Raw genomic sequence first — 25,903 nt, 5'->3', positions numbered from 1 at the left:
TGTTGTTAAAAAGTTTAGCAGGGAGTTCACACAAGTTTATTTTTGACATCTTCATTTTATTTTAATTTAAAAGGGGACCAGTGTAACATTTTTATTGGTGTTTCTTTAATCCTGTATGACTTGAAAACGGTAATCCGATATTGGTTTTATATTTATTTTTTTTCATGAAAGGCTAATTTACATGAAAACACAGGTTCCAAGTTGGTCATGAATTTAGATCTGCAAGGTGGTAGTTAGGTTGAAGATTTATACGATGTGAAGTGTTTGAAGTTAGCTTTAATATTATTTCATTCCTTTTTTCACATGATCATTTTTTGTAAGTAAATTGATACCTTGTCCTTTATGGGCCTTTATTTGGATACTAGATACAATGTACCTAAGATGTGGAAACCGAAAAAAAAAATTGCGAACAAGAATCTAATGCACGGAAAATTTATGGCCAGGACATTCCCCGATGTCTATTACAAATTAGTTCGGTTTTTAGATTGTATAGTTTTATGTAAATGATTTGGATGGAAAGAACCACCCTTCTTTTCATGTGTTTGGCAGGTATGTCGGGGTAAATAGCTAGACCACTCATTTCCTCTGCATTGTTTTGGAGTGATTAGACTGCACCTGCAGTATATAACTTGATATGACTATCAAGTGCCTATCAAATACACCAAAAACCTCCCGAGATTGTTGGAGGAATCTTTTTAATTTGTAACCCTGGTTTTTTGCATTATACTGTTTTTAGGTATCTGTTGCAGTTTTAGTACACATGATTTGAACTGCAGGAAATGCATGCACAAAATTCCAGTACACTAGATTCATTCAGGGCTTGCTACAGTGAGCGTGTCAAATTCAGGCTTGTTTTATGTACATTGTCAATATTCAGCAGCTACTTTCAAATAGAGAAAAAAGTCCGACATGAATAAATGAAAGCGGTATGGACATCTGTAAAATTTTAAATAGTGTGTATACATACATGTGCATACAGGGTATCGTAATTTTTAAGATTTTTTTAAATTAATAACATCCCCCCCATCCAAGTTTATGATTGATATACATTTATGTATTTTTCTTTTTGTTTTTATAATTATTTAATGTGTATTATATTTTGATGTGAAAAAGTATGGTAATTGTGTTGCCATTTGCAATTTACGTGTTATGTACATGTATTTTCTTACTCAATGTTTGTAAATTAAAAGCATTATTCAAAAAGGGGTTGTAAATCTTGTGCTTTGGTTAAGTATATTGTAGGGAAATGTTGACTTTGTATGTGTTGAGAAACCTCTCTGTTTAACACAGTTACAAGAAAAATTTACAGCTAGGACAAGTTTTTATGTTTGAATTCACAAGTTTTATTTACAACTTTCCTCTTAGTTTTAAGATGAGAGTGCAGGGTTTCAGAAGTATTTTTCAACATCTTGCAAACTTTGAAAAGAAACAGATTTTTCTTGTTCATAGAGTAATTTTTATCTTATTTATGCCATCATGAATATTAAAAGAGTATAAACTAATGAATAGATAAAAATTTTCTGTAAACATTAATTGGAAGTGCTTTCAATTCCCTAAATTGATGCGTTAATTTAAGTCTTCAAGCAGAAAAAATCATTTTAAAGTTTATAAATAAAATTTGTTTCGTTTTATTTTCAGAGACATCAGTTCCAATGACCTGCACTTCCTAAATGACAGCATATTTGAACATCTTACATCTTTGGAAATTTTGTAAGTATATTAGAAATTACATATCAAGTGATTAGAAAAAATAGTATACTTATAAAAAATTATCAAATGAAATATGTTATATGTTGGTTTAGTATCAAATAGATTGTTGATACCTTTGTTTCAAGGATTATTGCAATCGACCAAACAGGAGACAAAATCATCGAAATTCCTGAATATCCCTGCGAACTTTGTCGGTGATCCTCATATAGAAAGATAAATGTCTTGTTGACGGTGTTTTGAAACCCGTTTTGTGTCGACATTGGTTTTTTAAACACACATCGTGTAAATCTGCGAGTGTTATAAATTGACATCTTCAAGAGTTATGAAAAAAAATTTAAGGCCATTGGTGTGTGTTTGAAGTAAAAATTTTGTTACAAGTAGCAAGTTAAACCGTCAAATCAAGGGCCATTTTTTTTGTGCTATTCACAGTTAAGGCGTGAGGATGCATGCTAATATTTTTCTAATAAGACCAAGTAAAGGTAGCAATTGCTATCAACAATATTAAGTATGTTATTTACAAAAATCTAATTTTTTTTCCCAGGAAGATCAACCATAACAAAATCAATGAAGTGCCACAGCTGAAAGGACTGGGAAAGTTGAAAGTTTTAGAATTGTAAGTGAAAGTGTGATATACAATTTATTACTAACAACACGTTAACTCGGATGTTTTCCCCCCACATATTTCAGATAAACAAAGTCTATAGAAAAATTTTAAAAAGGGTAATTGAAAACCTTGAAAAAGTATATTTAAAAAAGGGTGTTAAAAACATGGAGAAACAAGTCTGTTAATGGGATGAACAATGAAATTCAGAGCGATAACGTCTATTGCTGCTCACCTGATAAAAATCACACAGTGATAGGTATAGTCACTATGTACTGTGCAGGTATGCAAGGTGACTGGCCAGCCCAATTTATCTTGTATCTTGCCAAAAATTTGTAAATCTGAATGTCAGGTGAATGTTTGGACTGACAGGTGGGGGGTTATCTGAACCGACCAATCCACGAAATCTTCCAAGGGGAGGTCACCCAGAATAAACAGATCCTTTAGACTGGAATTTTTGTTTCAGTGTGTGGTCTGCTGTTTTTGATGCTGTGTGTTTAGTTTGTGATACCCACCCCTGTTTGCTGAAACTTGAGGGAGACTGTCATGTCAATTATTGACATAGTTTTGTGTATGTGTGTGTGTGTGAGAGAGAGAGAGAGAGAGAGAGAGAGAGAGAGAGAGAGAGAGAGAGAGAGAGAGAGAGTTGAATGTTTACTGGTATTTTATTCAAACTAGAGAAAAATTAGTCCAAGTTCAAACTAGTTATGTAATCACAATGTAAAATCCAGATGTTTTGCACGAATTTGATATCATGATTGAGGGGGGGAAAAAAGAAGGTAAATTAAATGTTGAAGTTATAAGTGATAAAAGTTGGAATTACAAACTATTGTTGGTTTGAGAATTGCTTAAAATGGTTATATGGAAGTCATTTATCATGGTTAGACTCAGTAATACAATCACTGGGGAACCATACCAGGCAGTGAAACAGGAGTAAGTGTGAGAGAAATGTTGTAATCCAGGGGGAGACAAGCCTGTTGAAAATGTCCATCATATGTTGTAAAGCTGCCATAAACCATTTGCTTGTAATCGATTCTGCTGGTGCAAATGGCCTTCGTGGTTACATAATGCAGCAGAGAGCCTTTTTAAGGGTTGTGCTAGGATGCTGGACCAGAAGAGATAAGATACAGACTTTTGATGTCTGCAATGGTTATTTCCATCACCATGAAAATTGACCATGTGCGAACAGCTGATGGAGGGAAATAATATTTCATTTATTGTTTATTTTATTACTGACTTTCAAGTTGAATTTGTTTAGAGTATGCATGAAAGATGATGAATTATTGACCATTTGGTTCATGGTATTCATTTCTGTCTCCGTCTTGTGAAACTGCTTCTTTCAAGTTTTTAATGATGAATGATTAACGAGGATCTGTAAACATGGTAAAAGAAACCCATATGTATCAATACAAGGCCAGCTGTAGCCAAATCTAAAAAAAGATAACGACATCATCAAATTGAAAACGGTTTATATATTATATATATGTACAGTCAGTCTTTGTTATCTCGAACTCGATGAGACTGAGAAAAAACTTCGAGTTATCCGAGGATTTAAGATATCGAGGGTAAAGTACTTAAAAGAATAAGTGGTTGGCACTTTCAAATCACTTTGACATATCCATGATATTCAAGATAACGGTGTCCAAGATACTGAATTTCAACTGATGTTGAAGATCCTGGTGTCCGAGATACCGAAGTTCAAATGATATTCAAGCTCCCGGTGTTTGAGACACCGAAGTTCAAATGATATTCAAGCTCCCGGTGTTTGAGACACCGAAGTTCAAATGATATTCAAGCTCCCGGTGTTTGAGACACCGAAGTTCAAATGATATTCAAGCTCCCGGTGTTTGAGACACCGAAGTTCAAATGATATTCAAGCTCCCGGTGTTTGAGACACCGAAGTTCAAATGATATTCAAGCTCCCGGTGTTTGAGACACGGAAGTTCAAATGATATTCAAGCTCCCGGTGTTTGAGACACCGAAGTTCAAATGATATTCAAGCTCCCGGTGTTTGAGACACCGAAGTTCAAATGATATTCAAGCTCCCGGTGTTTGAGACACGGAAGTTCAAATGATATTCAAGCTCCCGGTGTTTGAGACACCGAAGTTCAAATGATATTCAAGCTCCCGGTGTTTGAGACACCGAAGTTCAAATGATATTCAAGCTCCCGGTGTTTGAGACACCGAAGTTCAAATGATATTCAAGCTCCCGGTGTTTGAGACACCGAAGTTCAAATGATATTCAAGCTCCCGGTGTTTGAGACACGGAAGTTCAAATGATATTCAAGCTCCCGGTGTTTGAGACACCGAAGTTCAAATGATATTCAAGCTCCCGGTGTTTGAGACACCGAAGTTCAAATGATATTCAAGCTCCCGGTGTTTGAGACACCGAAGTTCAAATGATATTCAAGCTCCCGGTGTTTGAGACACCGAAGTTCAAATGATATTCAAGCTCCCGGTGTTTGAGACACCGAAGTTCAACTGTACAGGTTTATGTGCAGTGCAATTATGTAGATATACATTCTGGGGCCCATACTAATTACTGTTAAATAAATTAAAAATAATTATGAAGTATATTGTGAATAAATAGTCTCAAATAATCATTCAGAATCACATTCGCGACAAGTGTTATGACACATAAATTTGAGGGGAAGGTCATGTTTGCGAGTGCATTATTATAGACTAGCCTTTATGGTGAATGTTGGCTAACAGTCTAGATTGAATAAGTCTCAAGGTATAAAGCATGTTGGGAATAGACAAGTTCCTCTGTATAATGTAGTAGGAGATGATATAATGTTGGAGGATCTAGTAAAGATATTCAAATGTTCCAACATGAGTACTGTTGCTTGTATTATAAGCAAGAAGAGTGTGTTACATACATATGATGCAACATTGAATCCATTAGGAAGTGTGAATCATGTTCAGTGCTGTCTAAACCTTCAGATAAAGCTGCACATTTGAATGTAGTTTGAATTAGAATTACTTCAACATCAAGATCTGTATGCAAGATATAGTCTGACACAGATATTGTCATTTTTCAGAAACCACAACCACATAGGAATTCTGTCCCAGGAGTTCATGGCTCACATGACCCAGCTAGTCTCCCTGGAGCTGAACCACAACTCGCTGACGGACATAGTTCCCGGGGTGTTCCCAGCGAACAACTCCCTACAGAAACTGTAAGTAACCATTAGAAGGGTAAAAATGTTAGTAAAATGGACTGGTATTCACCGAGGCGTAGCTTCTGTATGTGGTAGTGCTAGTAAAACGGACTGGTATTCACCGAGGCGTAGCTTCTGTATGTGGTAGTGTTAGTAAAATGGACTGGTATTCACCGAGGCGTAGCTTCTGTATGTGGTAGTTTTAATAAAACAGACTGGTATTCACTGAGGCGTAGCTTCTGTATGTGGTAGTGTTAGTAAAACGGACTGGTATTCACTGAGGCGTAGCTTCTGTATGTGGTAGTGTTAGTAAAATGGATTGGTATTCACCGAGGCGTAGCTTCTGTATGTGGTAGTGTTAGTAAAATGGACTGGTATTCACCGAGGCGTAGCTTCTGTATGTGGTAGTGTTAGTAAATTGGACTGGTATTCACCGAGGCGTAGCTTCTGCATACATGTGGTAGTCAGTGATTTTTAAAGACCCATTTTAGGTCTGAATAATGGCACTTTCCCCTCCCCAAAAAGACCAAATTTTTCCCAAATTAACTTGCACTTTTCCCAATAATAAAAACTGGCGAAAAACGTATTTGTAAAAAAATAAGTTCAATGTGAATAGTTTATGTACGACATGACAAAGATGCATCAATTCTAGATGATTTAGACAGAATAGTCGAAAATTTTAAGAGCTTAAAGAAAAGAAATTTGAGTATGTAAAATGAAAGTAGAAGGACATCAATTTGTGTTTGATTTCTTGCCTGATATGATATATTTAGCATATTTACAATAATGACTAGGTTTTCCCAATTTGATCAAAATGTTGACCAGTTTTCCTAATTCGAAAGCCACAGGACCCTTTTGAAAAATCTTGAAAAATCACTGGTAGTGTTAGTAAAATGGACTGATATTTTATTCACCAAGTCGTAGCTTCGGTACATGGTATGGTCTCATTAAGTTGTGGGCACAAGTTTTCGATATATTCTGAATTGAATTCAAAGTTTGAGAGTGGCTAGGTCGTACAGCTTTTATTTTCTGCTTCTCAAACATTAGTCAGGGTTTGATTAAGTTTTTTTTATTTCTTTAGAAACAGACAAATTTAAATTTTATGATTGAATGAGGCAATAAATTCTTTGGTTTTAGAAGAGTAATAAATATTAAATTATAGATTAAACTAAGCAAAGATTAGCTCTCTGCAGTGTGTAAAACCTGTTAAACATTTACCATCAATCTCCTGTGAAAGCTTAGGGCCACCATGCTAGACAAGAGGCCACAGTTTCTGTTATTGTTTTGTATGTTATGGTAAATTGTGGAGACTAAACCAGTCTGGTGACATTATGTTGGAGCCAGATCTGTGCTGGGTAAGAACTGGAATAAGGTGCATTAAGTGTGAAGTCTAGAGATCACTCTATCGGGTGTGAAAAATACCAGCCATTAATGTCTGTTCATTACATAATGTATAATTAAGGACCAGCAATGTTGTTAGAGGTGTTAAAAGAATGGAGTTAAAAATTAAAAAAAGAGATGAATTTGATGAAGTGTTCAGAGTGTGTTGAAAATTAGAGACAGAAGGTTTGACAGGGAAATTTGATGAATGCGGTATGTTACCAAGACTGGCAGACGAGATTGGAAGGTGATTTTTTGGGGTGCTGTCTGGAGTTTGATGTGAAATGATCCGATGATATTTCGGCCACATTTCCAACTTTAATCTGACTGATTACAAGGCGTAGACGTGTAACAGACACATTGCCCTGTGTGGCCCTTCGCCCTGGCCACCAGACTCAACACATGCTTGCTTTTGATTTGGTTTTATAGTGACATATTTTAACACCTTGATAATCTACTTTGAGTTTGATCTGAAGGTCCCACTGTAAACTTGGTATACTCCCCCTGTTGTCTTTTGATCATTGGAAATCAATAGAGAGAGCTGTTTCTTATCACCCCTCTGGTATCAAGAACAAATAACACAAAATTCAATGACAGTACAAATAGAAATTATGCTGCCCGGGTAAAATTATGGCCGTCTATATTTGATAGATTCGAACGTTGTGATTTCTGAGTGCATCTTTGATAGCATTAAGACTTGTTAGGATGCCATAGATATCGCTTATTTTCTTTAGGCTAGATTTTGTAGTTTGAGAATTTTTAGTGTGGGAGGGATGATATCCCTGATGTGGAGCCTCCGTATTTTCTTGGAGAATTTGAATTCATGAGCATGACCATACCACAAAATTAATGAAAATCTCATTCAGGTCATAATCAAATGGCATGGATAATATTTTATGTATAAAGATAAAAAAAAAATCTTTAAAATTTATAATCATACTTTTTGCTACCGATTTGAAAATACTGAAGTTTGTCGCATTAATTTTTTTTATACGCTTTTTGTAATCCATGATTTAATGAATTCAAGGAGATGAATGTCATTCTGTTAGTACTGAAACAAAAATGAAAGGGTGTGTGTGTGGGGAGGGGGGACTGCGACAAATTTAAAATTTACAAATCGTCTTCCTCCCAGGTATAAATTACAGTCTGTATATACATTTCTTAAGTTTTAGTAGCAAATTAGACTTTGTATTCATCATAGTTATTTAGATATAAAATGTGATGATAATGATGATGACAATGATCTTCTGATTACAGGGTTCTGAACAACAATTACCTAGAGTCCTTCGAATCGAACTGTTTTGACAACTTGACAACTTTAGAGGTTCTGAAAATCAACAAAAACAAAGTGACCACCATCTCGAAGGATATCTTCAAACGACTCAAGAAATTAGAGACCTTGTAAGTCATCATTCCAAATTACTGCACGTCGCTATTAGTCTCAGATACACAGTATGTTCTGCAAGTCTCATTATTGACTGCAGAGAGCTGAAAGGTCAGAGTATTGTGCAGTTTGTTTTTGAAATCAGAAAATTCATAACATGATGTTGTAGTTTTTGGATTTTCATCTTCAACCAGAAAACCTGTCTTGTGGTCGTTTGACCATTTAGTGAGTGACTTGTCATATGAAACGGAGACTACTTGACTTGGTTTCAAAGAGACAATTTAGAGAAATATGCCAATAAGTAGATACTTACTGTGGGGGTATTGTGGGAAACTATGAAAGTCAGTTTGGTAAAAATATCATTAAGAGGAGATATTGGTCTGGGAATGGAAGGGACACTTGATGTAATTGTCAGAAAAACGACATAATTGGGGTCTCCGTGTATGGATAGTGATGTAATGGAGGTTTATGAACTTTTAGGGAGATGGTGATGGCAGGAAAATTATCTCAAATAATCACTGATGATTGAATTGTTTTGTGGGGAAGGATAGCATCATTTTTCATTTATAGAAAATTCTACACAAAATTATTACGTGTCTTATGATACAAAAAGTACAATGAAAACTTTTTTGTGATATGATATATATACTGTTTAAGATAAATAGATCTTGATGAATGAGATTAAGGTGCACATATTCCTTGAACTCTGCAGAAAGTTTGTAATTTGGAAACGGCATCAATTTTGAAAATGTACTAAGGAAAAAAAGGGAGGGAGGTTCTGTTTAGAGGAATGGAGATATGGGAAGTATTTTTTAAGTAAAGAAAATATGGCGCACACCTGTTTCAACACTGAGCGGAACGGTTTTCCAGCGTTATCAATGCTGCATTACAAGAAAATTGGAGTGATTCCATATCACCAATACATTTCATATTCAATAAAAGTCTTGCTTTGCTCCAAACACCTGCACTAAGCCAAGCGTGGTGCACGGTTGTACACGGGGATCGCCTCCTGGAACGGTGCTAAAATTACCTGCTAATCAATCGGGATGAAAAGATACTCGTTATTAGGAGATCTGATTAGAACAGATAGGGGGCTCCCGAAAGTAAACAGAGGTGAAGGAGACGGTGGAGAAATAATTATGACCATATGACAGAGTACTGTCCAAATCTGAAAAGAAATGGCAGTGTTTTCATACGCACTATTTCTCGGATACAAGAAGGACTTTTTCAATTTTCCTTTGTTTAAACTACACTTCTAAATTTTTGTTTTAACAGATTGGGAACTCCTTCATAGTTAGCTAATTCAAGTATTTAATAGGTTGGGCATTTAAGAATTTGATTTTTACTTTAATAAACAGTTTATGATATTTCTGTATAGTAGATCATTGAACAATTTTTTTTCAATCTTTTTACATAAGAAAGGCTTGATAAATACAGATACACTGTACCAAGTAAATGTTGTTTGAAAAGTCTTGTATTAGTCCACAGATTATTAGTCCAGGGATTACTACTTTCTGATTTGCAGGGAGATGACAAAGAACAAACTGAAAGAAATTGGTGGACTAACATTTCAGGATTTGAAAAATTTGAAGGTGTTAAAGTTGAGAAAGAATTCCATTTCGAAGATCTATGATGGGGCTTTTTATGGACTGGACAAACTTGTCACATTGTAAGTGTGTAATGTGATCATCAGCTGTCGAATTTGTAGGTTATCAACAGACTTTTTTTTTTTACTGTATAACTTGATCCCTCCACCAGAACTGGTTTTCAACATGTAGCTGATGTTACAGAAAGAATTTATTACATTTCTACAAGTTTATTTTTCTTTTCCGAATTACCAGCTTGTGAGATGTAACATCTAGGTAGGAACAAAGTGTTCCAGGGAGAAACATTTGTTTTAGTGATTTGTTATCAGATTTTACCTCTCGTAAGAGGGAGAGTAGCAAACTCGAAAAAAAAAAAAGAAGTGTTGCTGTGTAACAAAAAGCCTGACAGACGGCAGCAACAGACGGAGAAGTTGTTATACAGAAAACTACTGTATCTGCTTTGTTTAGTCAGTGAATTCACTCAAAATCAAGTATTTATATACAGAAGCAGAGTTTGGGGGTACATCTAATCATTATTCATAGACACGAGATGAGGAAATTGGATGAATGGTAGGGTTCACAAATCTATAAAATACTAGCGAATTCATCCATTCAGAAGACGCACATTTTTTTGGTGTGCTAATTGTATGATTAATGTTTGAAATATACAGGAGAAAGAGATTTTGAATGATTTTCCAATTTAAAAAAAAATATGAACAAATGACTAGATAAGAGAAAGTTTGTTTCTCCACATCAGGCCAATTTTAGGTTTTGGAGGGGAAAATGTTGATTTCTCATACAGGACATGACTTCCTCCCCCCCCCTTAAAAACTGCTGGAACATCTGGCCAGGTTTAATAACGTTTGATATGAATTTGATATGCGAGATACTAGATAATGAATCCCTTTCACACCCACTGATTGGCAGTGAAACCACAAAAACATATGCTCGTAAGTAGGGCACACACATAAAGCGTTTTTGTGCAACAAGGCCTCAAACAGGAGTGCAAAGTCCGTAAACTGTGAGAATCTTTGCCAAATTCAGGGCAATTCTACATATTATTTTAATAGCTGTAGTTTACAAACTCCTCAATTCTAGGCTTATGAAAATTAGGCCTTGTCAGTTATAGAGGAATTATGTAGATGAATATATGTCTGTTATATTCTACGAGTTAATGAATGGACTTTGTTGTACTCAGTGATTTGATATTTTTTTCCCAGGCAATTGGAACATAACAACATGACGAGGGTGACACAGTCTTGGTTGTATGGACTGAAGGGGTTGCGGGAGATGTAAGTGTACACATTATCATTGTACAGGATTTTTTTGGTGGAGGATGCTTTCTCCCATAATAATCACCCATACATGGACTATCAAATCTGCTAGTTTGGAAACACCCCCACCCGCCAAATCAAAAGGAGATCATGGTCTTTTTATGCCCAAAATAGGCAGCTCACAAAATGGCAAGAAGTAACCTATTTTTATATTTCAACACAAAGTTATTGCAACCCCCATCTAAAATAAATTATAGGGACAGGACTTTAATTTGCTGGTAATAAATTTCTGTAGAGGATAAATGTTCCCCAGTGTGCCTGTGGTAGAGATGAACCCTTAACCAGTTGACAGACAAGTTCAGGGGAGCTAACTTAGTACTCCCGAACCTATCAAAGAAAAGACAACATAATTCATGACCCCATAAAAGACTTGTACAGGGTAAACACACACAGTACAAAGGGCAGAAAACAGAATTATTGAATGTAAAGATCTGCAGCATGTGGGATCTGTTTGAAGTGATGGGGGATGTTTACAGGCATACAACCAACATAGGCCAAGTTCTGCAGGCTGACCAGTGTTTATTTGTAGAAAACTGACACTAATCACTTCATTATTAGTGATGATAGCTTGTCTGAATGGACAGGCGATTTTAAGGTAAAAGGTATGACCTCAGAAGAAGAGAGTTGTGAAGAGTTAGAGGGCTGATCTAAGTCTTGTTATTGTAGAGGTTTCCAGGTATCCTTTCCGTGTGTTCTAAGTGAAATGGAACCTGTCAGATAGTGCCTGTATTCAAAGCAAGAATCTCTACACAAGCCAATGAAATACACAGAAGACAATAAAAGGAGGAAAAACAACATGTTTTAGATTAAATATTCCTTTTATGAAAAAATAAATAAGGATAAGATCCTGGGTGATAAGATCTTTTGGTTTGTAAATACTTTGTGAATTACAGATATGGCAAACGCTTCATTCACTCTGAATATTTAAAAATGTAAGAAGATCCCCATTTCTCTTGATTTTTACATCATTAATTCTGTGGAATGTTCGATATATGATTTATTTTTATGTTTACACGTTTTTAAATTTAAACTATAACAATAACAAAGTTTTGAATTTTGGAGATCAAATGCAGGCCATATCTTGATCTCTTATCAATTTAACACCCATTTGTTTTGTTTCTGACTAGTATTGCTCATTTTCCTTGGCACCCACATAAAAAAGCGTCTGATCCTCCCAGGATGCAGTGCAATCTGTCATCGGCCCTGTAATTGACTTGGAAACCAGGAAAAAAAATCCAAAGTCAAATATTATTTTAGACCAGCTGTTTGTGACTGGTATATTTCACGGATCTCTTCCTAATCTGTAGCAGGGTGCTCGCCCCGCTAGCCCTTCTGGATTTCACTTCTTTTCATGGGAAATTGAAAGGTGATGATAGTTTATGAACTGGTCTCAGGTTTTCCTGATCGTCTTAATATTGGGTGAACTTGGGACCATCCATTTTTTAGGGAAAATATGTTAGCTATAAAAAATCTGGGTTAAGGAGTGTACATATGATCAATTTTCTCACCTTAATACAATACCCTGCATGGAGTTCAAAAGAAATTTGAAAACTTCTTGTTCAATATTCAGAACTTCTTACATGTATAGGTTAGGCCAGGTGTCTTTGTGCCATGTTTGGTTAGTGTAGCATATGGTAGGAACTCACTGGTATTGAATTAATTTCATGCTTGGGCATTTTCAATATATTTACATCTTCACTTATTGGTTCCCACTTTCACACCATCACAATGGGGGTACAAAAGGAGAGCCCGGTTTCACTTGTAAGACGGGATTCCGTGGACAAAGCTGAATTAATTTGTCTGCATTATGAATTCAGTTGTGAAAGTCCTTCACCAGGAGAGATCTCCATTTCAAAAGATTTGAATTATGGAACCTCACACTCAACAAGTTTTATGTTAGATAGAAACCCAGGGAAAGAATGAACCCGGCAAAATAAGATCTATGGGCTGACCTCTGAGAATTAAGATGGTGTATGACTGTAGTTTACTGTGGTGGTTTTTTTCGAGATTGGTTTTTCAATTAGGCCACTGAGAGAAAATATTTTCTCATTAAGAGGAGATCATCAGTATTTTATCGGCTATGATGCAAAGCTATCAGTAAAGATGGAGCCAGCGTACAGAACGGTTCCGAGATATGGGACCCTGTAGTCCTGTTTAACAAAAGCCAAATATTGCGAAGAAGTAATTAGCCATGAAGTGTATTCACTTACTGCTGTTAAGTACAAATAAAATGACGTGTTCGAGGATTCAAGGAACATTGAGATTTAAAAAAAAAATTCAAATAACAGTAATTAAAAAAACGATGAGACTTATTAAAATTTTACTCTAAATAAAGTTTTGCTTCTTTCATAGAGACTGGCTTAATACTGCTGAAATAGCTTGAAAATTAATAATGCAAACAAGATTGAAAAATGATGACAACATATTCAGTTTAAGCTACTGGGTGAATGTAGTGTACAATTTGATGAACAATGGATTCTAGATGAATAAATAAATTTACACACGTAGTGAGAGATTTGTTCACACTGACAGGTGCAGTGCATGTCCACACAGGTTGGGGAGGTTAGCTACAGATTCAATTTGTCTGTCTGTGGTTTGGTAAAAGGTTTGAAACCCTAGAAAACTGGGAAATTGCAAATTATGCGGGATACCTTTCATTTCATACAATCTTATCCATACAGAAGATATTAAGTATATAGGTGTCATTCTTTTAACTTCACAATTTTCCGTCTGTGAATAAAACGTTGCATATGTATCTTTCATGCAACATCATAAAGAAATTTACTGGTTTGACCTGGGATTTTTAATTGCCTTATCATCTAGACTTGTTTTCATTTGAATCTGACAGATTTCTTTGGATTGTTTTAAATATAACAGGCTTTGCAATGTTTATGTTTCAAGGGTCGTGCCTTTGACCCCTGGCATTTATATAAAAGGATTCTTTCTGTCTATGTAGAATGGACAGGGTAAGGACCGTTGTCAAGATGAAACAAACTCCTCTGACTTTGTTGTTTATGCATTTAGTGCTGAAACATTTCATGGATGATTATAAACATTCGTTTATTATGATTTTACTGTAAGAGCTTTGCTCCTTAGCGTTGCTTATGAACTTTGGGTTCTTTTGAATAAGCATTTAGGCCTAAAAATATTTGTTTCTGTCAGGGATTGATATGATGTTATCTTATTATCTTGCAGCTAGGGAAAAAATTTCTAAACTTTCCACATAAAATGTAGAAGTGTGTGTGGTGATCTGTGACCCAGGGGTCGAAAGTGAGATTTGTGCACAAATGCAAAAGTTGGAAATTGTAGATTGCCCCCAGCTGATGCTGTGTATTTAGTTTCACTCCCATCATCTGAACAAATTTGATTAGGTAAAGGATCTAGTTTGAGAAAAAGCCTGATAATTTCTGACATGAGGATAATGATGTTTCCAGGTGCCGAAAAAGAACAAAAAAAATATTGATGGAATTTCCAGGCTCCAAAATGTATCTCCCCCTCTCTTGTTTTCACAAAAAGTATTTTGCCAGGTGTGCGTGTCGCAGTGTTGGGAAGAAAGAAAATTCTGAAGATTTTTGGCACCCTCTGGATTTTTGTTTTTGCATATATATATATATATATATATATATATATTTGGAGGGACGATAATCCAAAATGTCGGCCCTGTTTTTTAAATTTGAAAAAGTTGCCAAACATCCTTTGTCTCATTGTTCTTGATTTGGAATTATATTACACTTAAATTACTTGCATTAAGTTACACAATTACACTAAAAGCATGAAATCAGAATTCTTCAGTGATCCTGAAATTTCAAATTTTATTTTTCTGTTCAAAGATTTTGAAGAGAATTCTTGCTCTGTTTACATAATTTGTCTATTAAGATGCATAGAGCTGGTTGTGAGCATGAAATTCAATCCCGTTATTTAGAAATGTGTGACAGTTTTCCCTGAAACTTGACACCCAGATTGTTAGAGTCAAAAGAATAGAGTCCTCCCAAGCCTACATTTTCTCCCTGTTTGATATGTAAATCATTCTTTTTGATGGTATTTATGACATTTATGGGGGGTGTTATGGCACTGATCATCATTTTTATCCCTCCTCTGAGGTATTCTTACCCAGATGTTCATAAAAAACAAAATTGGCAAGGAAAATTGGGGGTTTATTTAGGATGGTATCGAGGATCAACCTGTGCAGTAAAAAAATCACAAAGTTGGATGAAATACTCAGTATTTAATATTCATTGATCAATTTATATGCTTTCTTAGTCTATTATCATTCTGAGACCAGCCTGCATTACATGATTATTGTAATAGTAAATGAATAATGTTTTCTGTATTTTCAGAAACCTTGCACACAACAGGATCAACACCATTGACCAAGAAGCCTGGAGGGGTTGTGTTTCGATTGACACGATGTAAGTATCAGATTCTTGGAAGGTACAGGATTCTGAAGGATGTATTCCCACAATGAAATTAAAAACTTCAGGTGATAAATTTGATGAAAGATGTTTGTGAAATAATTTAATTAAAAGATTTGGTGGTCTTGTCCAGAAATGCATCTTTCATGTCCAGAAAATTCATATTGAAACAGTTTCATAAACTATATCAGAATGAAAGCAAAATGCGTGAGAAAATCCAACACATTTGAAATTTTAATATGTAGTCATTATTGAAATTCTAATGCGGGTTAACATCGATCTCATTTCAATTTTTGAAATAGAAATAAGGAAGATTTGAATAAGATGGCAACATTTGGTGTAATATTTTTTTTTAGATTTTATACTAACCAATATAAAATTGTATTGGTCTTCTTTCAGTCATGATTCACATTAGCATGAAAAAGTCATTGAAGTACGAACCTACAACCTTATAAAGGGATTCACATACAGAGTCGGGGAAATTTCCTCCCAAATTATTTTTCCATTTCCCAATTTAGATTAAGGAGGAATTGATGGGAGGTGGTGATCCATTGTTAAGGATAATCCTCTTACCGGTGTGTCAGATGGGGGGAAACATCTCTAGGCCTCTTTGATTTTCATTTAGATGTTCCATTGGTGCTGGGTTGACATTTTACAGTCCACTGATTTTTGCGATTTCTAGGTCGGAATGTGTAGAAAAATGCATCATTGTTACTTGGGGGAGTTTTAGATGAGCAGGAGATGTTAATGTTAGATACCTGTCTCTCAAAAAATAACACAGGTCGTGAGAAGAAATCAAATTTTGCTTAGCAGACAGTTAATCAGATAACTAATGAAAAGTGAAATGAATGATATCTGAAATTTAATTTAGCAGTCTAATTGTCCAGGTGGTAGAGCTTGAAGCAATATTTAATGCATGCCATTTGGATGCATCAGGTGCAAATGATTTCTTTTTTTTTTACGAACAAGAAACGGAAACTACACACTTGCAAGATTTAGTCAGGTTTTGTGCAGTGTTGTTTCAGGGGGTCTGTACTTGTTAAGCCTGAGAACACAACATATGTTTCATGTAAAAAAAATTTAATGGATACATTTGTAACAGATAAAGTGATAAAGAATTTGGACTTAAATTCCAAGTCATTAACTATTTTCATCAAATCAGTCTGTACCGACTTCCATTTATCTTAATTTTGACTGGAAGTCCCTTTGGTATGTGTTGGAGTTTTTTATAGTACATTTTGAGTCCAAGTTGTGAACAGGTGTTTTATATAAATAGTGCATTGTGATTATTTATGCTGGTATTTTTAATGAGACTTTTGACGAGCTGGTCCACTTTCATAACTCATTAGGTTTGCATGACCACTTTGCATTGCCAAGTTCTAAACACATGAAACAATTTTATTACCTTATATAAAAACTGCAGTGAATAAAATGAAATAGAATTTAGAAACTAGAGTATGCTCTTTGGGAACCAGTGTTGTCAAATGGGAACCAGTGTTGTCGAACTTGAACAAGCTGAAGCTAAATAGGACATTATTTATGGTGGAAATAACGGAATATTCAGATTAGCAAACATTGCTTTTTGAACATAAATTTATGACAAATCAACTCGTTCTGTCAGAGAGTTGTTGCTTAACAAGTCAATAAACTTTAATCCCAGTACACACATATTTTTATATTCTTCCTTGTTTTATGATTTTTCTTTTCCCTGCTGAACATCTGGAATGACTAATTAGTGAATTAATCGGCTTTTGTTTGGAGGTATTCCAAAGATAAAGTTTATGGCTTGGAAAAAACTAGATAAAACCATACCATTGCCAGGCCTAATGTTCAGACATTGTGGTGTATATTGTAAACATATGATGAATCTTGAGTGCGTATTTTCTCCTCTGAAAACATAATACAAGATAATACTTTGAAATGATTAAGTGAATCCCACTTAAAAATATTTGTTACTAATACTTTTCAGTTTTTGTTTCAAGCGGTTTCAAATTATATCTTTTGAATTATTTGAAGTTGTACATTATAAAATGCCCTGTTTATCTGGCATTTAATGTGGGAAGGAATCCTACAGTGGTAATTAACTTTACATTACTCGTTTCATTCACCAAAAAAATGTCATCTGAAGTGCAGCAACTTGGGGACCCTAGGGATGGAATTATTCCCCCCACTCCAATTAGTGCCAAGAAAAACTGCTGCATTCGTGCATGTCTTTTGTTGTTGACTCCCCAGAGGATTAAGAAGTCATGTTTAGTTCAGATTACCATGCATGGTAGGGAGACAATACACAATTGACCGGGCCATTCACCTCTTTACACCCCTAATGCTCACAGAACCAAAGTTCTGATTGACACTCCAGGATAAATCGATATAAAAATATCTCACAGGTGTTGTAGTGTATGTCTGTACATATTTTATGACCAAAATTGAAGGGTTTAAGGAAATCAGATTTTTTATGCTGTATGGGAATAACTGGGGATAGACCTATACAGGGGGAAGATATTGGTAAAGTGTTTAGAGGAATATCACTGTTATAATCAGTAAACAGATATGCCTCGCGGATCGGGTGGACAATGGGGGGCTACAGAGAGCTGGTTTTAATGGGCAGTTATCTGTGCCTGGTAATTGACCAAGGGTAACCCAGGCAGTCAAGTAATTAACATCTCTATCCATATAGGGAAGAGAAAGGAGAAAGATGATATGAAGTTGTTTGTGTGTTAAATGTGTGATAGCGCATGTAATCTCACACACAATTATATCATTACAACACGAGCTATATTAATTCTCATTACAACACAAGCTATATTCTCATTACAACACAAGCTATATTTAATTCTCATTATAACACAAGCTATATTAATTCTCATTACAACACAAGCTATATTAATTCTCATTACAACACGAGCTATATTAATTCTAAATTGTTGTATTGAACGCTGATTCAGATGATTATGTTTTCGTCACAGTTTACTGAAAGTGAAATTTTTTCAATAAGAGATTGAGGAGAATAAAATCTGTGTTTTTCAGTGATTTGTCCAACAACAGACTTGTGACAGTCAGCAGCCTGGCCTTCTCCAAACTAGGTCACCTGAAGAAGCTGTACCTCAATAGTAACATGATCACTAATATCCAGGGCGGGGCCTTCCAACATCTGCAGGATCTCGAGGAACTGTAAGTCTGATAATTAATGTTGAACCAGGTACACTGTAAATTAATGTTAAACCGTGTACACTGTAAATTAATGTTAGACTGTGTACACTGGAAATTAACATTACACTGTGTATACTGGAAATTAATGTTACACTGTGTATACGGAAAATTAATGTTTAACTGTGTACACTGTAAGTCTGTAAATTAATGTTAAACTGTACTCTGTAAATCTGTTAATGTTAGACTGTGTACACTGAAACCTGTGTAATCTGACATGTCACTGGAGACAAAGTTTGTGCAGAATGGGACGATTTGTTTGATTACTCAGTGTAAAGAAGTCAGTGTGAAGAAAATTAAAAATGGTAACATGGGGGGGGGGGGGGGGGGGTGTCAGATTATGCAGGTTTTGGAGTAGACAGGTGTTTTGTTTTTTTTTACTGTACTACTTAAACCTTTTGTACTGTGTACTCAGTTTTAACATGCAGTTGTATCAGTATTTCTGTTTAGAAAATATTTGTATGCAATAAATTTTGTACACAGAAACATTGAAAAACAGATTCCTATTTTTTGACGTACTTTAACCCTATAGTTTTGTCTATTCCTATAGGGAGTTAAACAACAATGAAATATCCTGGACAATTGAGGACAAATCAGGTGTTTTTGTCGGCCTGGAGAACCTGATTAAGCTGAAGCTGGAAAACAACAAGATAAAATCCATTGCCAGTGATGCGTTCAGGGGACTGACCAACCTTAAGGTTCTCAGTCTGAACATGAACAATATCACATCCATCAAGGACAACGCTCTAGAGAGTATGGTGTCGCTGCAACAAATGTAAGTCAGAGGAGGTTGTTACAAGAGAGATAACTCTGTCAACATTTTATTCACATGGACAACATGACATGTTATGAGGAATTAGAAATGAATACAAAGAAATCCAACATTATCTTGTAATTTCTATAACAATTTATTTTTGTTGGCTCTTTTTAATGCATATTTTTTTATATGAAGAGCTTAACATGCAACTGCTAATATTTTTTTTCTCACCATAAATATAACATTCTGGTTCTTTTGCCTTGTTTGTCAATAGATCATCCTAACTTTCCTGACTGTATTTTGACAGGTACATGAACTCGTCCAGCTTTCTTTGTGACTGCCAGCTTCAGTGGTTGCCCACATGGTTAATTCAGAAGACATTCCACACCATGGTCAGTGCGAAGTGTGCCTACCCTCCCAAACTCGCTGGCAAGAGTATATTTCTGGTCCAGGCAGATGAATTCAAGTGTGGTAAGTCTTCATGTGAATTTCACTGTAACAATTTGTAAATAGAGGTTAAAAAATTTCACTTTTTTTATTGATGGATTTGAAGTATTGAGATGTAGTAATTGACCATAGTAAGTATAGTGCAATTAGTTGCATATTAACTATGAGGAATTATAATTATCATTGTTCATGGTCCCTTGAGTTTCACAGTAACCCCGATTTTACAGTACTTTGTTTACAGTTCAGAATATAGATATGGCATGACTATACTGTTACGACTACAGTGTTGTTAGGCTATACTGATGTTATAACTTAATCGTTACGATGATATGACAATATTGATATCATTATTCTGGTGTTACCTGTAGATGGTGATTTCCTGAAGCCATACATTACCACTCATCCCAAGACCAGGGTGGCTCTGAAGAAGGACAATATAACCTTGACCTGTCAGGCGATCAGTACAGAGGATTCTGGGACAGTTTTCATTTGGAAAAGGAACAATGTTGTAAGTATTCTGTAATTGTACATGTGGAAAAAAATAAGCAGCATTGAACTGTGGATTACATTTGAATTTGAAATGTAAGTTTTCCCTAAACAATACAGAACGGTGAATTGTGTACTTACAGATGTTGACAGAGGAAGTATCCAGCACTAAGGAGGCGGGGCTTCTGAGTGACGGACGGCGTATTTTCAACTTCACCTCCCGTCTTTCGCTGAAGAACATCCAGGAGAAAGATGTGGGAAACTTTCAGTGTATCATCACCAACAAGTTTGGCTCGGCTTATTCTGTCAAAGCCAACATTACCATCCACGGTATGTTATATGAATACCAGAGGATTTCTTTACACCTAAAAATCTTCAGAGATACGTTATCCAACATAGAAGACAGTGTTAGATTATAATGGTCTATTTATGCACACTGATATAAGTAATGGGGGTTGTAATTGTGTGAATATATTGTCAGTACATATGTTGTTTTTATGGAGCTAATGATGAACCTTTATTCCACAGAATACCCCGAGTTTATCAAAACTCCAAACAATGTCACAGTGAAAGTCGGAACCACTGCCAGGTTCGACTGCTCGGCCAAAGGAGAACCGAAACCGAAGATCGTATGGAGGAAGAATGGGGGGACTTTCCTGGCCGCTAACGAGAACCGCTTCCATGTGATGACGGCAGATGATGTGTTCTTTATTGCTCAGGTGAAACCAGAGGATGAGGGCGTGTACATGTGTACCGCGTCAAATTCAGAGGGTCAGATCAGCGTTAATGTCACACTGACAGTTCAGCGTAAGTCAACGGCAAATATATCTAATGTTTTACTGATAGGTACAGGTTTAATGCCAATAATTTCTTGTTGTCATGTTTGCAAGGTACTCAATAATTTTTTTGGGGGAAGGAAAGCTTGAATGAATTACATATGTGCTTTTAAATTGATCACAAACAATGATGAAATATTGATTCATTTTGCCACTCTGATATATAATAAAAGTATTATGTACATTGTACAGAACCTCCATCTTTTATGGAGCCAATGAAGAGAAATAAAGTGGTGAATGAGGGCCAGACAGCGGTTCTGGAATGTATGGCTGAAGGTCGTCCCAAGCCGCTACTGACCTGGAAAAAAGACAATCGGACTCTGAAGCTGACAAAACGGCACTTCCATGCTGCAAACAGCCAGTTGTTGATCATCGTGAAAACCATGTTGTCAGACAGCGGGAAGTACACATGTGAGATGAGGAACACTTTGGGAAGTATGAGCGACAATACTCAGCTCTATGTACACGGTTTAGAAAATCGTGTAAAAAATAATAAACAGAGCTCCTCGTCAGAGGATAGCACTATAGACGAATCTACCACCACGGGTATAATCATCATAGCTGTGGTGTGTTGTGTGGTGGGAACATCTTTAGTGTGGGTAATAATTATTTACCACACGAGGAAAAGGCATGAACTTTACTCCCCCACGTCTACAGAGGAATCGCCCATCCCTGCCGATTACATGGGACAGCAGCAGTATGATGAGGGGGGAATGTACACCCACCAAGTGATGGTATATCCCAACCATCCGGGGTCATACCAGCAGTACCAAGAGTACCAAAGCAAGGAGTCAGGGTATGAATCCTCCTCAGGAAGAATCCGAGCTGCCAGGGCGGCAGCCATCTTTCCTAGCGATGTGGAGGATGGGAACCAGCTGTCTGGACACAGGGCACCAACTGACCACTCGCCTGGTAAGTGGACAAACTTGTGATGGTGATGAGTTATAATGAGAATAAAAGATAATCAAGGAACCAGACTGATGGATTTATTTTTCAGATTAAGATTAAGTGTTTTGAAATGTTTTTGATCTTTTGTAGATAACAGTGCTTCGTATCCGAACAGTGAAACGGATTCACTCAAGAGTTCTCAGAGCACCAGCAGCACTCACACGAGTGGCCAGCAGACCCTGAGAACATTCCATCCAGACATTAGGGAGGTTCCTCAGCCTCCACCACTGCCCCCCTCTACAAGGGCGCCTCAGAACAAGTGCTCCGAGCAGACATTCTGTGAAACCTGTGAAATGTGTCGCGATGATCAAAGTGACTCGTATCAATGCCAAAGTTTGAACAGACATTCTATGCAGAGTGGTACATACTCAAATGGATTATCACATCCAGGAGTGCATCATGGTTCACTTCCTCAGCCACCAGGTGGCAGCATTAGAGGTTTGTATTATAATGAGTCATGCAGAGTAACAGTGTAATGTCGTCCTGTTAAAAGTTTGATAATTAATGTTATTATCTGTGACGAGAGGTCAATGAATTTTGGATGACAATTGTTTGATGGGTTTCATTTGTTGTAGAAGTAGGTTTAGATCGACTGAGTGATAATCCACCACCACAAGCATGTGCATGTTCATCTTGTCATAACAACATCAACCCACCTGTGTGTAACTCATCTGTGAAAACAAACAGTGGTATGTATAAATCGGGATAATTTGAGTACTTGAAATAGCATTGATGTGATTAATAACAGATTAAGTTTGTCAATTGCAAAATTCAATTTTAGGCAGAACATGTCTTGATTACATTTATTCTCCATTTTCAGCACGTCCCTATCATCATAGCCAACACTCAGCTTCTCATGCCACCAGCAATGGTCCTTGTTATTTAAATACTCATGAAATTCACATATGTACAAATCCGCATTGTGTACCTCCGGGTGAGAATCGGGGGTACCGTAGTGACAATCAGGAGGGGAGAAAACTCCACCGTTTCCGGTCTGCAGAGAATTGTGTGGTTAGTGACTATTATCACCGTGGGGATGCCAGGGGTCACCACAGTTTGAACCGGAACTGGTCAACGGACAAAATCCCCCCAACCATTCCACCGAAACAGCATAAACACATGTACATACATGCCAACAAGTGTGCTGTGGCACAGAATGGGGGTCCCCATGGCAAATACCCTCTCCCCCAGGACGTCTAGCATAATACTGATGCATAGTGCAGTGTCTTTTCAAGGGAAGCTACTGGAATTTGTTCTGATATATGTTCATGATTTTTTAAAAGCATAAAGGATGCCAGAAAGGAAAGAACCAATCAAGAGCAAAAGAAATTTTGAAATGTCATCAACATATTAAGTGTTAAGATGTTGTTCCATCACATCTTAAAGAAACAATGCAAATTTCAGTAGCTTTAAAATGTATTTTAGCTGATATAGTTTAAAAACTATTTCAAAACCAGTGAAATTATAACCATTGTTGACTGTGATTGCGTAAGCCAAAGGTTTCTGTTTTGTTGTTTTTATGTGTCACTAATTAGGTTCCTGAATCATACATTTGTTGAACTTACTTTTATTTCCACAGTGATGCATTACTTTAATATGTTATTGCAAAGGCAGATCAATTTTTGAGCATTTCTAACCAAAAGCATTAAAAACATTTCTCTTTATTATTTTATAAAGAATTAGAGTAGGTTTTTTTTGTTTTGTTTTTTTAAAGTGTTGCATATATTCAAACATACTTTTAATTAGATTTCTTTCATTTGGCAGAAATATTTCTCATTCCAATTTCAGATCATGTCTTGTATATCTTGCATATATTTAAGATGTACATAATTATATATTAAATGAAATACCTCATACCACAAATATTTGGTTCATAAATGTTTTGTTTGAAGGCTGAGTGATTCTTGTTTTGAAAGTTTCTTTGTGAAAAATATTTTTTTCTCTCTCTTTGTCTTTTGAATTTAAAAAGAAATATGACTCAAAAGTTTGTTAGTGAATTTGATAGGTGTAAGCATTTTCAGTCATGAGCATTTTACGAGAGAAAACCATGCCTACATGTTGGTCGTGTTAGAGGTGCGTGGAGACATTTTGACTTTGCGTTGTCATGAGTGTTCCAGTATCAGCATATTGGGTGCTTTATATTATGTATCAGTATTTAAAGGTTACTCCTTGTTCAAGGACAGCATCATGCTTCATTGCAGTTAAATTTGTGTGAAACACGATGAATGTCTGAAAAACATTGGGTATATCAAAAGGTATTGTCAATGTGAATATATAATGAAATCCATACATAGTAACCTCCCCTTGTTACGAGAGTTTTTTTGTTTTATTTCACCCATTGTCACTTACAAATCATGTGATCATCATTTTCATTAAACATTAATATGTATTCTGTGTATTGTTCATGAAAAAACCCAACTTTGGCCCAACAGCTATTTGTCCAACACACAAAAAACAACTTAAAAACCCCGAAATTAAAATTTTGCTCTCATAAACCATTCAGAATGAAGTTTTCACTTTTTGGTTGACCAGGTAAAGTAGCTGTGAAATGATCCATTATTGTATAGTATATTTTTTCTGTTCGATTTCTCGAGGTGCCATTCGTTACTAATTGTATTTCGATCCTTCATGATGATGTTTTCATGGTGTTTGTCTGTATTTACCATGTAGCTTCAACATTTATTTATTGATGGTTGTGTACTGTGACAACATTGAAGCAATTTCTGTTATTATATTTGTACAGAAAAATGATGAAAACAGCAAATTAAAATATTCAAAATAATTTTTGGTGTCATGTTTTGTATTCAAGCTTTTTAAAAATACAAAAAAAAAAAAGTATCGGCAGAAATGCATTGATACAATGTGTACATGAAATGGCATTACCAAAGAGAACTATTTTTTATTTTCAAGATAAAACATTAAATGAAAATGTAAGTTATGTCCATTGCAAGCGAAGAAAGGGGGATGGAGGTGGTTAAGAGAATTTCGTGTCTGTTCATCTTCTGAAGGTTGCCATGACCTGACCCTAGGTCATTGTCCCAAGCTCAAGGTCACATTTTGAAAAAAAGACAAGAAACCGGTACTCCTAGGTTATTTGTAATTTATATAGACGTTAGTATGTACTTTTTGTATAGGACTTTCAGAAAAGGGACGCTAAAGTCATTCTGCACGTGCACGCATCGATACAACAGTGATGACGTGCAGTTGAAGTGGTTATGACAGGAATATACCATGTACTGGTCACCACTGCTGTTTATAACATGGTGTTGACCATCAATGGTGTCGTTGTGTAACAATACGACCACTATTGATGTGGTTAGATTCGTAACCGGAAAGTCGTGAGTTCAGAGCCCCACTCTGCCATGGCCGCTTCAATCCCAAGACGTTAACAGGTAGTGATTGCCCCTTCGTCAAACGCTCGGCATTTAAAAGTGAGACTCGACAAGTTGGAATCGAGGGCCTTTTGGATATGACCTTAAATACGGAGGCTTCGTGTCGCGGCAGGCGTTTGTAGGAAAAAGAACCCGCACTGCTACGGCCTTAAAGGCGCTAAATATAGGTATAAATTTGTGGTACTTCACCTTCAGCTGCTGACTTCTCATTATGAATGAAAACTTCTCGACGAGACGTAAAACAACAAACAACACATTGACC

At 36.0% G+C, this 25,903-nt stretch overlaps 1 protein-coding gene across 1 annotated transcript in view; it reads left to right on the top strand.

Moving 5' to 3' along the window:
* Positions 1-25,032, top strand: part of LOC125654477 (leucine-rich repeats and immunoglobulin-like domains protein 3) — a 34,255-nt gene extending 9,223 nt beyond the window's left edge. Inside the window, exons 3-19 of the mRNA XM_048884440.2 lie at positions 1,639-1,710; positions 2,252-2,323; positions 5,353-5,490; positions 8,110-8,253; positions 9,762-9,905; positions 11,043-11,114; positions 15,494-15,565; positions 18,596-18,739; positions 19,326-19,550; positions 19,840-20,003; positions 20,348-20,487; positions 20,609-20,795; positions 20,994-21,272; positions 21,494-22,213; positions 22,340-22,687; positions 22,825-22,938; positions 23,070-25,032. Of these exons, the coding sequence (XP_048740397.2) occupies positions 1,639-1,710; positions 2,252-2,323; positions 5,353-5,490; positions 8,110-8,253; positions 9,762-9,905; positions 11,043-11,114; positions 15,494-15,565; positions 18,596-18,739; positions 19,326-19,550; positions 19,840-20,003; positions 20,348-20,487; positions 20,609-20,795; positions 20,994-21,272; positions 21,494-22,213; positions 22,340-22,687; positions 22,825-22,938; positions 23,070-23,449 (3,415 nt within the window). The 3' untranslated portion in view covers positions 23,450-25,032. The remainder of the gene's footprint in view (positions 1-1,638; positions 1,711-2,251; positions 2,324-5,352; positions 5,491-8,109; positions 8,254-9,761; positions 9,906-11,042; positions 11,115-15,493; positions 15,566-18,595; positions 18,740-19,325; positions 19,551-19,839; positions 20,004-20,347; positions 20,488-20,608; positions 20,796-20,993; positions 21,273-21,493; positions 22,214-22,339; positions 22,688-22,824; positions 22,939-23,069) is intronic.
* The last annotated feature ends 871 nt before the right edge of the window (positions 25,033-25,903 follow it).

The sequence above is a fragment of the Ostrea edulis genome, chromosome 7 (assembly GCF_947568905.1).
Source record: "Ostrea edulis chromosome 7, xbOstEdul1.1, whole genome shotgun sequence".
NCBI lineage: Eukaryota > Metazoa > Mollusca > Bivalvia > Ostreida > Ostreidae > Ostrea > Ostrea edulis.
The sequence above is the reverse complement of the archived record's forward strand: the minus strand, read 5'-3'. Positions and strand labels throughout refer to the sequence as shown.